We start from the raw sequence: 16442 nt of genomic DNA on the forward strand, positions 1-16442 counted from the left end.
ATATATATATGTATGTATTTTCTCACACTGCGACGCGCTATAGTCGGCCGGGCAGGCACGTAGATGTGCACACCACTGCAGTGGGCATGTTATGATATTGCCCCGGACGCGGGAGGCCCGGACGCGGGCTAATGATGATAACACCAAGCCTTAATGGCCGGGCATGATACTATATATATGACACCGAGCCTTAATGGCCGGGCATGGTACTATGTATATGTATAGAAATGTTTTTTTAAAGGCTAAGCATGCATGACATCTGCCCCACGAGGCATTCAGATGTACAGGTTATCTCTCTTATTCCTTGTTACTTTCATGTCTATGTTATGTTGTTACTCGTGCCTTACATACTCAGTACATTATTCGTATTGACGTCCCTTCTTGTGGACGCTGCGTTTCATGCCACGCAGGTGTATATAGATGAGTAGTGGATATTGCTAAAAGAATGTTCCAGCTGGATTGGCGAGCTCCATTTCTTTCCGGAGTGTTGCCGAGTCAGAGTATCTATATTATGGTATATTGATTTATGTTAGAGACTTTGTAGACAGAGTCACGTATATAGTATGTCAGTCTTGTAAGCGGCTCTGAAAGCCGATGTATCATTATGCATTATGTTCCAAATTTCATATGATTACATATTTTACTTGATTTGAGAAAGACGAAAAGAATATTTTTTTGAAAGGCTTTGTTATATCCCATATTTTCATACATTGGGACGTTTTAAACTAAACGTGACAAGTTAAAGACAAGACTATTTTAAGGTACGAAGTAGAGACTTTAACTTCCGGTTTCGTTTCAAGTCACAATTTAACTACAAATTTCGTTTGGCATGGAAGTATTAATGGAAAATTGGGATTAAAGTAATCATAATTAGATTATTAAGTGGGATTGGGAGGACCAAAAAAAAAAAATCAGTCCATTAAATGGACAAAGCTAGCCATGTAGATTGAGTGCCATGGTCAAAGGTTCTTGACCCAAGTTAGTGGGATACACATGTCCAAAGTATGGCGGAAACATATATACAAAAAAAAATCTGTTTTACTCCACTTTAACAACTCATTTCAACACTTACAAGTTGAAGATACATAGTGAGAGAAAGATAAGCTCTCGGCTAGAGCTAGCCGAGAGTGGTGAGTGAGATTCAATCCAAAAAAAAAAAAATCAGTTTTCTTCCTCAAATCAACTCCTCATCAAGTGCATAGGAACGTGTAGTAGTTGTTGGAAAGAAACAAGGAGGTGTAGCATTTCACTAGGGGTGAAGATTCGGCTAAAGTGAAGAACAAGATTGTAAGGTAAGAATGTTTATTGTTCTTGTGTTGCATGATAATTTGAATGTATAGTTCATGCATGTTGTTGTTGGATTGTTGTTGTGGAAGTAGAGAGTGAGCCGTGAGTGTGGTGAAGTCATGATTGATTTCATTTTTCATGTATTGTTGATGAATTGAATAGGTATCAACATAGGTAAATGAACAAAGATTGTAGAAGTTTGGTTGTGATGTTGCATGTTGGATATTGGACTGTTTTCTTGAAATTAAAATGAGCCGTGTGCCCTTGATTCTAATGAAGTCATGCTTAATCTTCTTGTACATGGATTGAAAGTGAATTGAATGTGTTGTAGTATGGATAAATGGATGAAAATCATGAAGTTGTTGAAGTGGTGTTGTAGCCGTGTGAGTGGACTGTTTTGGGGGGATTTAGGGACTGTTTTGTGTCACATTTGGATTGTTGTTGTTATGAACATTGTGGTGTATTGTATGCATGTTGAATATGTGAATTGAGGTGTTAAAGAAATGAATTATGTTGAAGTGTATAGGCAGTCCAAAACCGTGGACTATTTTGGTACTAGAAGTTAATTTGTGTGTGTTGAATGTTGATTCTTGTTGCAAACGTTTAGTGAAAGTAAAGTGCAATGATTCAAGTTAAAACTGAAATGAATTGTGGACTGTTGTAAGAATGAAGATGATGCTAAAACAGTTCCAAGAACCATGAATGTAATGTCATTAAACGTGTTGTTGTTGTTGCAAGTTAAAACTGGAAAATTGCTAAGCGAGAATGAAAATGTTATGTGTGTTGTTTAGCCGTGTGTATGGGGCAGTTTTGAATGATGTATGGACTTCCCAAGTTCCCTAAGTAGTGTTTAAACAAGTTTGGATTGATACATGAAAGAACGATTGGCAATGTTAGCTTGTAGCGCTAGTTGGTTTGAATGCGAACGAAACGTCGTTTAAATGTTAGAAAGGGATTGTGAGCGTCAAAATACGTATTGAATTCCCTTGTAGACTAATTGTAGCTCTTCATATCTTGATATAGGATAAGTGTTTTGGGCAGCAAGTACAAGTTAGAATACAACTAAACGCTAAAGGTATGTAAAGCCTATTCTTTCTTTCTTTTGGCATGTCCTAGACGTAAGTATGAAATGATATGAACCTTGGGGTAAATTCTATTCTCTAGTTCCATGCATGACTTATGATTCTATATTTCCTTAATGCTATTGTCACGAGCTTACTACATGATTGACTAATGAATGATGTATAGAAGTTCCTACTCTTAAAAAAATGGCATGAACAGAAGCATACTTGACTTTCAAAAACTACATCATGGAAATTGATACATGTACATGAAAGCTGAAACGTTCCTTGCTATAACTTATAACGATAGTTGAAAAGAATTGAATATGAATATTATCTTGACACTTTAGAGCTGGTTAGTGCTTGTCCATTGAGTCTCAAAAGATGAATTTCATATATGTGGTTGCTAATTATTCTGCTCGTGCTTACCGCTATATCCTTCACTGAGTCCCGGGCCAGGACACGTTTTCGTGCGCATGTTTATTATATTATTCACCGAGTCCCTCACTAGAGGGCCGGGACACGTTATATATATATATGATGATATGATGATGTGATGATATGATGACATGATGATATGGAAATGGTGGCCAGGAGGGCATATTCCCTATTACCGAGTCCCTTATTAAAGGGCCGGGACACGTCTATGTTTATGTTTATGATGCTATGATTTTAATTACCGAGTCCCTCATAAAAGGGTCGGGACACGTTTTATATGTTATATACAGAATGATTATGTAGCTTTGATTACAAAATTCTATACCGATATTGATATGAGATTGATACAGATAAAATATGTCCAAAGGCAAGTTTTATGAATTTCTGATTGTTGCATTGGGTCCTACATACTTTGTCTCCTTATGAGTCTATTACTACATTTCATGCTTTACATGCTCAGTACATATTCCGTACTGACCCCCTTTCTTCGGGGGGCTGCGTTCATGCCCGCAGGTACAGACGCTCGTTTTGGAGATCCGCCAGCTTAGAATATCTATTCGGCTACTTGGACTGCTCCTTCGTTCCGGAGCCTAGCTTGTGGTATAACTCCCTTTATTGTATATATAAGTGTTTATTCGGGGTACGGCGGGGCCCTGTCCCGTCATATGATATTGTCATTACTCTTAGAGGTCTGTGGACATCTGTGTGGGTCTGTTTGTAGTTGTTGATGCGTTTTACGACTATGACTTATGTTTGGGGCGTACCCATTCGTAATGGCAGCCTTGTCGGCTTGCATATATATGTATGTTTGGTATTTTGCATATCGTGGCAGCCTTGTCGGCTTGCGTAGGAATATATACATGTTGTTGTTTAAAAAGTGCAACTCCTCAGGAGACAGGTGCCTAAGACATACAAAACTTGGCAGCTTTAAAATAACACTCTACCTTTTTATACAAATGAGATCATAACATGTTGATTATAAATGATTATAGTTAACAGATAATATGAGTGTCCAACTCGGGCACTAGTCATGGCCTACGGGGTTGGGTCGTGACAGGCTTCCATTATGCATTTCATTTCGTGGTTTCAGAGTCCAGTGAGGTTATGAATATAGCGAGAACTAGCGGGTTCGCTCGGCTCTAAGTAAGGGTCGGTTGCCCATCATACCCTATCAGGATTGGGGGTGTGACAGTATGTGAATGTGGTGATCCATCATGAGCCACATATCAATCTTTAATTTTCCAGCAATATCTCAGATCTTACCAGTTTAACTTGCATCATTGGTTGGGTGGTTGACATGATCATCACCTCTACTGGTATACATAGTGGATTTTCCTTTGTCACCTATTTAATTTGATATGCCAAGCGAAATGATTACGTTGGTAATTATGATAAGATAATGCCCGTACTATATTTAATACGTAGTTGGTACGTGTATTTATAAGCATCAGATTATATTAATGACAGAAACACAAGTCACTTAATTTACATGCAACAACATGAAACTATAAGGCTTATTATTTTACTGGTTTTTTAGTCATTCGGATTTGGCGACATACAATTGTTTGTTATTGTTAGTAATATAATACTATCTAACTTGTGGTGCTTCTGAAAAAAGAAAAGACATGTATTGTCAAGGGTGCAATTTGGTCACAAACCGTATGAGATCTTACATGTGTAGCGTGGCTGTTTTTTGTGTCTGATTTGTTGTCTTTTGACATGTTGTTGAGTTTGACGTCCACAAGCCACGGATTTGCCTTTAACGCCTGTCATATAATTTGAGAACAAGTGTAAGATTTTATTTTGACCAGCGTTAGGAGTTAGAATAGTAGATATATCAGGATGTTGGTCGTTTGGCATTTTTTGTATTGCCAGAGTCCAATTTAAGGTAGTTGACGACACCTGTCTTCTAGTCTCCCAGAAAGCCTATGTAATTTTCCACCGATCTAGAACATGGTGGTATCGTTAGGAAGAGTTTTTAGTTTCTCCACTGATCAATTTACATATAAAGATATTAAATACCTATAGTGTAGGGTGTACTGATGCCTTTTTCAGTTGTATGGAGTTTATATTTCCGGAAAAGAGTGTAGGTGATCTGTATGCAAGAAACAATGAGAAGATATTGAATGATTAGTAAATAACTAAATCTCATTCAATCAGATATGAGAAAGTAGCTTTATTAGTAAAGCGATGTCTGATGAAGTTGCTCATTGACAATAGTAAATTAACTTTTTGATATTAGGGAGATAATCAACCAACGGTAGTTAGGCATAGAGAATAGCTAAAGACAGTCTATTAGATTACGCTGTAACTATTTCTTTTCCATTTTGATCTTTTTAACACGCGCAGGATGTTGGTCTGCATTTTTTTTTTCTTTAATCTTCCTGGTCCTCCTGCTTCTTAGCTTTATTATCGGCATTTCAATCTCACTTTCGTACGGGCCAACATCTTTTCCAACCTTATGTATCTCTGCAGCAGTGTGGTGTTATCAATTATCGGGTGCTCTGCAATGGCATTTTAACTTTCCTGGTCCTCTTGCTTCTTAACTTTATTGTTGGGGTTTCAATCTCTATTTCATCTGCAACGTTTTTGGTTTCATCATAAGGTATGTCACCAGCTAGCGGTTTCATCGTATCAGTCATTTGCTGGGGCTCTCCATTGTTATCTTTAACCTTATTGGTCCTCTTGCTTCTTTGTTTTTTTATCAGTGTTTCAACCTCGCTTTCATATGCCGCAATTAATTTTTCAACCTCATGTATCTCCGCAGCTATCAAATTCATTTTTGAATCTCCTGTTGCAAAATTTCGATCAATCTTCACAAGGACACTAAATTCTTTTCCCTTACTCAATAACAACTTGCGGTAGTACCCAGAATCCTCTTTCTGTGGCATCAAAAAGCCAAAAATATTAGCGAAAATGTTCACTAAACATAGGATTAAGTTATGCTTATTGACTGTTTTTTTAAGTCACTGGTGATTTACCTTTACAGATGTCGAGCGAACATACTCCTTTACATCGCAACCAAAAAAGAATTGTGCAGCATCAGACAACATAATAATTAGAGATTGTTCCTCAGCAGTGACATCAAACTTTAACCTATACCTACACCACAATTTAAGTATTAATCATTTATTATTTAGCAGGTTGACGTAGAGAATATCTCTTGTGCGTTTGTTTGTGTAGTTTACCTCTCCTCATAATCAAAATTTTCTCCCGAACAGTCGTCACAAGTTGCAACACTCTCTATAACAGTTATCCGCCTGTAGCATTTCTGGCAAGCATGATACCATGGGTCATTTTTGTTGTCAATGCCACTAATCTCGGCATTGAACTTATAGTACTTGTCCTATAAGTAAATTGGCGAAAACAATTTGTTACATTATAAACTTTGAGTAAACATTCTGCTGTATATTTCCAGAAGAAGGTACCTTCACATTGGCAAGTGAACCGTCCAAAATGTCAGACAGTTTCACTTTTCGGGGCTGTGCGCATTAATCGACTTGGCATTAAACTTATGTCAATCTTCTTTGACTTCATGTTGTCATGCCTGTAATTGGAAATAAATTTTTAAAGTACCTCACATAACTAACATGTGGGGAGGTTATCAGTGAGTGCAAAGCGAGATCAATTGTTTACCACTTCTGGAGATCGTCGGCCTTTTCAAATGCTGAGTTGATTAGCAAACTACTGATAGGAGTAGTGGAAAGGACAAAATCACCTGTTTTATAGGTTTAATAAATTTAGTGATAAATGTTGAGTACTGTTCACGCGTATAAAAACGCTGTTACTGTTCACGCGGGGTACTGTTCATGCATATAAAAATGCGGTTTACTGTTCACACGTATAAAAACGAGGTTACTGTTCACGCGTTTTTTCTGAAGTTTATAAATAGAGTTCTAAGCTTCATTTGGAAACACCACCAAAAATTGAAGAAGACAACACATCCCAAAGAGAGAAAAATCTAAGAGAAATACTCTTAGTGAAAGGCCTAAGTAAGAGAAGGCTTTTGAGAGAATTTTTAGTAAAAAAAATTCTTGAGTGAAATTGGGATTGGGGTTGTGAGGTTGGGTGTTGTAAACACTTGTAATATTTCTTCTTTAATAAGATTTGTAGCAGCAACGTGGACGTAGCTCTCACATTGAGGGTGAACCACTATAAATCTGTGTGTGTTATTTATTTATTCTTCGCTTACATCACGGCATAAGTAGGTTCTGTCTAAGGAGGTTGGTATTTAAGTGGTCCAGCTGTGACCCTCCAATCTTTCCTGGGAACCTGCTTACAAAGGTCGGATTTGGGATTCAAATCCTTACAACTGGTATCAGAGCAACAAGTTGTGTTGTGATTTAGAAATGATGGGAGGCGAAGATGGTACGACGCACGGCATCGGTAAATTCGATGGTACAGATTTTGCGTTCTGGAGAATGCAAATTGAAGATTATTTACATGGCAGAAAACTTCATGAACCTCTGAGTCCAAAACCAGAGGAGATGAAGCAAGCAGATTGGGATCTCCTCGACAGACAAGTTATGGGAGTCATTCGGCTGACGCTGTCGAAGAATGTTGCTCACAATGTGGCAAAGGAGAAGACCACCGCAGATATGATGAAGGTATTGTCTGACATGTATGAGAAACCTTCGGCAAATAATAAGGTATTTCTCATGAAGAAACTATTTCATCTAAAGATGATGGAAAATGCTCATGTTGCTGCACACGTAAATGAATTCAATACCATTGTAAATCAATTGTCATCAGTAAAAATTGACTTCGATGATGAAGTGCAAGCTCTAATTTTGTTGGCATCCCTACCAAATAGCTGGGAGCCAATGAGAGCAGCGGTTAGTAATTCTATCGGCAGTGACAAACTAAAGTTCAACGATGTTAGGGATCGTATCCTTGCTGAGGAGGTGCGCAAGACAGATTCTGGAGAGGCATCGACGAGTACTGCTTTTAATGTTGAAAACAGAAGCAGAAATTATGACAAAAACTACAACCGAAATAGGGGCAGATCGAAGTCAAGGAATGGCAGGGGTCAATCCAGACCAGGACGAACACTTGAGTGTTGGAACTGTGAAAAACCAGGTCACTTCAAGAAGAACTGCAGGGCGCCAAATAAGGAGGACAACAAGGGGCTGGAATCAATGCTGCTACGGAAGACATTGGCGATGCGTTGTTGCTATCGGTTGATAGCCCGATAGACTCTTGGGTGCTTGACTCAGGAGCGTCCTTTCATACCACCCCACATCATGATATAATGACAAACTACGTGGCTGGGAATATCGGCTAGGAGAGCCGCTAGACGTTGTTGGCATGGGAGACATTAATTTGAAGATGTCAAATGGATCCTCGTGGAAGATTAAAAAAGTTAGACATGTTCCAAAGCTGATGCGAAACCTGATCTCAGTAGGTCAGCTTGATGATGAGGGATATGATCTCAACTTTGGTAATGGGTCTTGGAAGGTGGCGAAAGGTGCTATGGTAGTTGGCCGAGGAAAGAAGATTGGCACTCTCTACATGACGACTAGCTGTCGTGATACTGTTGCTGTGGTTGACAACACAAAGAAGACAGATTTATGGCATTGTCGGCTGGGGCATATCAGCCAGAAGGGGATGAAGCTGTTGGTGACAAATGGCTTAATTCCGGAGCTGAAGACGGTGGACCTTCATACGTGTGAGAGCTGCATTCTCGGAAAACAAAAGCGAGTAAGCTTCTCAAATGCAGGCAGGGAGTTGAAGGTCGAGAAGCTGGAATTGGTGCACACAGACGTGTGGGGACCTACCACTGTCCCCTCTCTTGGAGGATCACACTACTACGTAACCTTCATTGATGATTCAACCAGGAAGGTATGGGTTTATTTTATGAAAAATAAATCCGATGTGTTTAGTGTATTCAAAAGATGGAAAGCCATGGTCGAGAATGAAACAAACCTCAAGTTGAAGCGTTTGAGGTCCGACAACGGCGGAGAATACACCGACGGTGATTTCAAACGGTACTGTGCCGATAATGGGATCAAGATGATGAAGACTATTCCTGGAACGCCGCAACAAAATGGAATAGCCGAAAGAATGAACCGAACGTTGAACGAGCGTGCTCGGAGTATGAGAATACACTCTGGACTGCCCAAGACATTTTGGGCAGATGCAGTCAATACCGCGGCCTTCTTAATTAACCGAGGACCGTCAGTTCCCTTGGATTTCAGAATTCCAGAAGAAGTCTGGAGTGGCAAGAAGGTAAATCTTTCATTTCTGAAAGTGTTCGGCTGCTTATCATATGTTCATAATGATGACACGGCTAGAAGCAAGCTTGATCCAAAATCAAAGAAGTGTTACTTTATTGGCTATGGTGACACCGAGCTTGGTTACCGATTTTGGGATGAACAAAATCGGAAGATCATCCGAAGCAGGAATGTTGTCTTCAACGAAGAGGTACTGTACAAAGACAAGTTGTAAAAAAATTCAGAATGTCAGGACAAGGAATCGGAAATAGTCGATTTAAGGGACTTCCCGACACCTGAGCCGCCGCCAAGTACAGCCGAGGTAGAGGAACAAATAATCCGAGAAGGTGCTGATGAAAGTGCTGATTCTGAAACAAATAAACAGACGCCAATCACAGAACTGCGTAGATCATCCAGGATCAGGAAGCCGATTCACAGGTACTCTCCATCCCTCAACTACATTCTACTCACTGATAGAGGGGAGCCGGAATGTTATGATGAAGCAATGCAAGTCGATGAATCGACTAAGTGGGAGCTGGCAATGAAGGATGAGATGGATTCACTATCGGAAAATCATACATGGGAGTTAGCTGAGTTGCCAAAGGATAAGAGGGCATTGCAAAACAAATGGGTTTATCGGATAAAGGAAGAACCCAATGGAAGCAAGCGTTATAAAGCAAGGCTGGTTGCAAAGGGATTTCAACAGAAAGAAGGCATCGACTATACGGAGATCTTCTCCCCCGTAGTCAACATGGTGACTATCAGAACTGTTCTGGGATAGGTAGCAAAGGAAAATCTACATCTGCAACAGATGGACGTGAAAACTGTATTTCTTCACGGTGATCTAGACGAGGAAATCTACATGCGACAGCCGGAGGGATTCAAAGTCAAAGGAAAGGAGAATCTGGTGTGCAAACTTCAAAAGAGTCTGTACGGACTAAAACAGGCTCCAAGACAGTGGTATTTAAAGTTTGACAGCTTTATGAAGAAAGCTGATTTTTCAAGGTGCGAGGCAGATCACTGTTGTTACTTCAAGAAATTTGAAGACTCGTACATGATACTGCTACTCTATGTCGACGACATGCTAATCGTAGGAGCAAACCTACAGGAGATTGATCGGTTGAAAAAAGGGTTATCGAAAGAGTTTGCAATGAAGGATTTGGGAGCTGAAAAGCAAATCCTTGGGATGAGAATCGACCGAAGCAAGGAGGGCATCAAACTCTCACAAGAAGAATATGTGAGGAAAGTTATCAAAAGGTTTAACATGCATGATGCCAAGCCAGTCAGCACTCCCTTGGCTGGACACTTTCGGTTGTCAAAGGATCAGTCATCGACAATCGAGGATGAGAAGAAGCAGATGGACAAGATACCTTATGCATCTGCAATCGGTAGTCTTATGTATGCAATGATATGTACAAGGCTAGACATTGCACATGCAGTGGGAGTTATCAACCGATTTATGAGCAATCCGGGAAAGCAACACTGGGAGGCTGTGAAGTGGATATTCAGATATCTGAAAGGCAGCTCGAGTTCAGCTCTGTATTTTCGAAAATCAGAAACATGATTGCAAGGGTATGTTGATGCTGACAATGGTGGTGATGTTGATAGCAGAAAGAGCACATCCGGGTATGTTTACACCTTCGGAGGTACTGCAATCTCTTGGGTTTCCAAGTTGCAAAAGATAGTAGCTCTCTCTAGTTGTGAGGCTGAGTACGTTGCTGTGACGGAGGCCACAAAGGAAATGATATGGCTACAATATTTTCTGTGGGAATTAAATCAGGACCACGAGGGAAGTGTGCTATATTGTGACAGCCAAAGTGCCATTCATTTGGCAAAGAACCCGGTCTACCATGCTCGAACGAAGCACATACAACTCCGATACCATTTCATTAGATCAGCTTTGGAAGATGGAGCGTTAGTGCTTGAGAAGATTGCAGGGAGTCAGAATCCAGCAGACATGCTGACAAAGGCAGTGACGATAGACAAACTGAAGCAATGTTCAGCTTCAGTTGGCCTGCACGAAGTATGAAACTAGGAAAGAGCTGCTGCATCGATCAAAGTGTGAAGACAAATTAAAATTAGTCTTCAAGTGGGAGAATTGTTGAGTACTGTTCACGCGTATAAAAACTCGGTTTACTGTTCATGCGTGGTACTGTTCATGCGTATAAAAATGCGGTTTACTGTTCACGCGTATAAAAAACGAGGTACTGTTCACGCGTGGTACTGTTCACGCGTTTTTTCTGAAGCTTATAAATAGAGTTCTAAGCTTCATTTGGAAACACCACCAAAAAATGAAGAAGACAACACATCCAAAGAGAGAAAAATCTAAGAGAAATACTCTTAGTGAAAGGCCTAAGTAAGAGAAGGCTCTTGAGAGAATTTTTAGTAAAAAAAATTCTTGAGTGAAATTGGGATTGGGGTTGTGAGGTTGAGTGTTGTAAACACTTGTAATATTTCTTCTTTAATAAGATTTGCAGTAGCAACGTGAACGTAGCTCTCACATTGAGGGTGAACCACTATAAATCTGTGTGTGTTATTTATTTATTCTTCGCTTACATCACGGCGTAAGTAGGTTCTGTCTAAGGAGGTTGGTATTTTAAGTGGTTCAGCTGTGACCCTCCAATCTTTCCCGGGAACTTGCTTACAAAGGTCGAATTTGGGATTCAAATCCTTACAATAAATTCAGAGTTCCTATAATATTGATACAAATATGTAATGCAGGTGTAATTATACCTTTGTAAATAGAGCATTTAACATCAAAGCAAGCACAGGTTTGGTATTTTCAAAGTTCTCTAAAAATTCTCCGTCAATTTCAGCTAAGTCTCCCCACAAAGTCATTATTTTACGATCATACCTATATAAAATCGACTTTCTCAAAAGTTATTGCATATTCTTCAGTGGACAGATGAAAAGTAACTATTAACTTACCTTTCGTTTGTAACTATGACTTCTCGCCTTTTGGTTCGTCCATCTCTATTTAGTGCTTTTACTTTAACTAAAATACAAACCGCATCTACAAAAAATCTGGATAATCAAATACTGAATAATTTTTCGTGAACAATACACAACAAACATATGCAGGAATTTACCAAAGAAAGTGCCAGCAGTGATCTTTTCGGCTTCTTCCAAGGAAATAAAACCATTCGAGAACTGTTGAGTCATAAACTGACTATTGCACTCGATCACCTCTGTGTTGTTATTAAACTCTACTTCGAGGTCCTTATGCACAGATAAGAACCTCGGTTTAGCAGCGTTTACCTTTCCATTTATATATAATGTAGTAGCTTTAATTTAGTGTAAAACATTTGTTCCAACTGTGTACGTCTTTGTTGAAAAGAGTAGTTTGTATTTTTGTTCCCTGTGGTAAGACGTACAAGCATACAGTCACTAAAGGAGGCTACATATCAACTAATGAGTATAACACACGATTACAATAGTGTTACCTCTTCGTCAACAAAAATGAGCTGCCAACGAATACCCTCGCTGCTTTCAATTTTATACTCTTTTGTTAAGCCGCGTCGAATGATTAACACTTTGATCACCCATTCTGTTGCATATCTCTTCAATTTGCTAATAGGTGTACACTGGTTACTTAACTCTTCTTCACTTGCCATGGCATTCCTGTAGTAGCTAGGAGGTAGATGCTAACAAAATATATATATATTTATAATGTAGAAGCGGATTTCCTTATCTAATTTTTACCATTCAGACGATGCACGACCAAATACTATACATAGTTGTCGTACAAGAATTACATTCAAAGATTTGATACGTGACAAACATATATTATGGAGCGATTCTTTTGTTTTAGATTTTAAAAGTGAGCAACTTCAACTGACAATAGTATAAATATCATATTGAGTTTTATAAAGTAAATGCAAAGTGAAGAAGTGTTACCAGCTTTGTGGTGCAGTAAGCAAGAAACCTGTTTGAAGCATTAAAACACTAATTAAATCAAAATAGAAAATGAGCTAACAGATTGTAAATGTAATCTTTAAGAGAATTGACCAGTTAATGGCTAAAAGTAGCAAGGAAATCCAAAATAAAATATGCCAACAATTAATGAGAACAACCAGAGACAGTGCATCAGAACTTGTAATAAGCTAGTCTCTACGTTCATGCGTTGCACGAGAAATGCACGCACATCCTCATAGTTTATATGTTAAAGTCGTACATACGCTACTGAGCCGTTCACTGCAAATGAAAAGTACTCCAAGTATGTTACTCCTCTTCACATATGTTTTTCATCAGTCGAAACAACTCCCTATTATTTAAACCAGTACCAGTTTAGTTTCATGTCCTTTTTTTCCAAGAACAAAGTGGAAATTTCAAAATCATATTAATATATACTTGGAAAAATATTTGAAAAAAAAACTATAAACCATTTATTCCAATTTTAAAAAAATAATTCCATCAAGCATCTTTAATCAAATAAATAAAGATTTGGTTTATGATTATAAGTGAAACACAAATTCAAAATCCGAAATAATATTTTATGAGATATAGGTAGTAACATTCAAGGGTCAAGATCTGGTTTGAAAGGAATTAATTTACATCCTTTAGCAATCCTACACAGTTAACCAGTTATTGTATTCATCGTTTTAGCTTTTCATTTTATAGAAGTTAGTCTATTTTGAGAGTCCATAATTGCATAGAAAAACTTAGGTGATATTTGTCTCCAATACATACAAACAGGGGCAAATTTATGTGTAAAAATGGGTCACGTGAACATATGATCAACCGACTAAACTCGGTATATTATGTGCATAATTCTTATAAATATATGTAATATTTACTGAAGGAACACATGGTTAAACTAAACTGAATGAAGCACCGGTTAGGCGCTATGCTCAAGTGCTCAAGGTTGAGGGATTGAACCCCCGCTCACATTTTGCTGCACATTCTGTTCCTTTTATTTCTTCATTTCCCTTCTTCTAATGCAAATAAAAATGTAGTGTTTGAGATTTGAACTTGGAACCTCAAGGTAAATTTTGAACCTCCTAAGTGTAGGTTTATCCTTATTCATTTCTTTAATTTTTCTGCTCTTGTATAGGTTATGCCTTAAATTACTTTAGCAATTTTAGCTCTTATATGTCTATCATCAACTTAATGAAGATGAAGACTCAAATATATATATATATATATATATATATATATATATATATATATATATATATATATATATATATAGCATGATAAATTCATAAAGTTCTAGCCTTCTCCTTCTTCATCTTCAAGGGTCCTCTGATTTTTACCGGCAAGAATTATCACATTTGAGCCATCAAGATGAAGGCTTATCTAAAGGCTCTCAACTTATGGGAAGTTGTGGAGAGAGGAGAACTTGTTGTCCAACCTTTGAGAGTTAATGCAACCCTCAATGAAATTAAAAAGTATGATAAGTTGGTGACTAGATCTCCAAGAGCTCTCACTTGCATACATTCAAGTCTTACAGAAGTGATGTTTACAAGAATTATGGCTTGTGGAACAGCTAAAGAGGCCTGGGATAAGTTAAAGGAGGAGTTTGAAGGCAACAACAAAGTAAAGTCTGTTAGGGTTTTAACTTTGAACAGGGAGTTTGAGCTTTTGAAGATGAAGGACTCAGATAGTGTGAAAGAATACTCTTCCAAGCTAATGGAGATTGTAAGCCAGATAAGGATACTTGGTGAAGACTTCCCAGATCAGAAAGTTGTAGAAAAAATCTTGGTCAGCCTTCCAAATAAGTTTGAATAAAAAATCTCAGCTATTGAAGAGTCTTGTGACTTGACTACTCTTACAATATATGAATTGAACTCCAAATTGCAAGTCCAAGAGCAAAGGGTAACTATGAGAAGTAAAGGGATAGTAGAAGATGCCTTTCAAGTAAGGCATAAATTCAAGCAGCGGAAGGAAGCCAGAAAAGTCTCCTTAGATAACTCTAGAGGTAAAATCTGGTGAAAACCAAGGTGATTGGTCGAAAAAAAGAAAATTTCCACCTTGTGGTGTTTGTAAGAAGACAAACCACTTAGAGAAGAATTGTTGGTAGAAGACAAAAAGGACTCCAATTCAATGTAGATATTGTAAAAAGTATGGGCACATCAAGAGGAATTGCAGGCAAAAGCAAAATCAAAGTGGTCAGTCTTCCCAACGAGCAAATAGCGCGGCGTGGTATAGTAAAATAGTGCAATATATATATATATATATATATATTAATGCATGAGGAGTCAATGATCTGACATTGGGCCTCTCGGAGTGACATAAGGTCGGTAACCTCCGAATGAATTATGGAATACGTATCGAATCCAAGGAAATAACTTAATGATGATAAACATGATAATATTTCAAAAATCAATCAAATAATTAAGGCATTAAAATTTGAAATGCAAAGCATAGGAATGGAGTGAATAGTTATGGAACGCTCGTGTTCATGTTCTAGTTGGATTCATGCCAAAGAAAGAGGAAACAAACACCTTACATACCTTCATTCGTCGATCCGCTTATCAGAAGAAATTTCTTATTCTGAAGTTTGCTTGTCCCTTGCCCCTACATGGCGATATATAACCTTAATTAAGCCTTAGTTATTCATGTATACCAACGCATATAACGTATCTTGAGACCATTTGGGGTTAAGGAAATTCCATCCATAGCCAACAACTTGACACCATACTTTATGATCCTTCCTTCACAACTATTTTCACATTTGGGACTTGTTAAGCTTTTACATCAACTCAAAATAAGAAATAAAGTGAAAATCATATCTTATAACTTGAAGAACTTCACCTCACACAATTTACTCTAAGGTTTTTCCACCACAACTTCAATTAGAATTAAGAACAAGCTCCCCCCATGACTTTGTTAAAAGTTTTAGGCTTGATCTTCTCTTAAAAATTGCTTAGGATGTTAATAGATGAATTTAGGATAGTGAGAGGGCTAGGAGATTCTAGAGAAATCTGGGTTTTGGAGAAAAATGTGATCCCAAGTCGTGGTCCCTCTATTTATAGTAAGTGGATATTTTCCACTACCTCACAATCGACGGCAGGCTTGACGGTTGGTCGACTGACGGCAACCTCTAATTCTCAGAGGGTAACTCGACGGTGTGGAATGATGGACCATCGATCAGTCGACAGTTCATTGACCATCTCGTCGAGTTGCACTGCCCAGTGCATTATTCCGTCATCGATTTAATTAACCTCTAGTCCTTCCAATTCTTATTATACATGAACTTAAATCCTTGTTTACATGGAATCACACTTCCAAGAAGAGTTTTAACCCCTGGACAAATACTCGTCATGGCTTGCACCTTCTGTAAATGCAAAGAAACCATTATTTTACGAGTATATATGACAAGGCACGTGATATGCTAGCTTTTGGAAGATGAGATGTAACATTCTCCCCTCCTTTAAGAACGTTCTTGAGGACGGAAGGTAAATTTGTTTATGCACGTTGCTGTGGGAATTTTGGCAACTTA

The 16442-nt window shown here is 38.3% G+C and overlaps 1 protein-coding gene across 1 annotated transcript; it reads right to left on the reverse strand.

The window, feature by feature from the left end:
• Positions 1–5278: 5278 nt before the first annotated feature.
• Positions 5279–6597, reverse strand: LOC132628540 (replication protein A 70 kDa DNA-binding subunit B-like). The gene is made up of 6 exons (XM_060344318.1): positions 6591–6597; positions 6423–6504; positions 6252–6333; positions 5975–6132; positions 5768–5888; positions 5279–5668 (listed from the first exon to the last, which is right to left on the reverse strand). The coding sequence occupies exons 1-6, from the start codon at positions 6595–6597 to the stop codon at positions 5279–5281; spliced, it is 840 nt and encodes a 279-aa protein (XP_060200301.1).
• Positions 6598–16442: the final 9845 nt, after the last annotated feature.

This window comes from Lycium barbarum, chromosome 2, assembly GCF_019175385.1.
Source record: "Lycium barbarum isolate Lr01 chromosome 2, ASM1917538v2, whole genome shotgun sequence".
Taxonomy (NCBI): domain Eukaryota; kingdom Viridiplantae; phylum Streptophyta; class Magnoliopsida; order Solanales; family Solanaceae; genus Lycium; species Lycium barbarum.

Excerpts from the sequence above, each read along its gene's own strand:
- LOC132628540 (XM_060344318.1), bottom strand. Across the intron at positions 6,334-6,422 it reads GCCGACGATCTCCAGAAGTG|GCATGACAACATGAAGTCAA; the intron begins GTAAACAATTGA and ends TTCCAATTACAG. Across the intron at positions 6,133-6,251 it reads CAGCCCCGAAAAGTGAAACT|GACAAGTACTATAAGTTCAA; the intron begins GTCTGACATTTT and ends ATTTACTTATAG.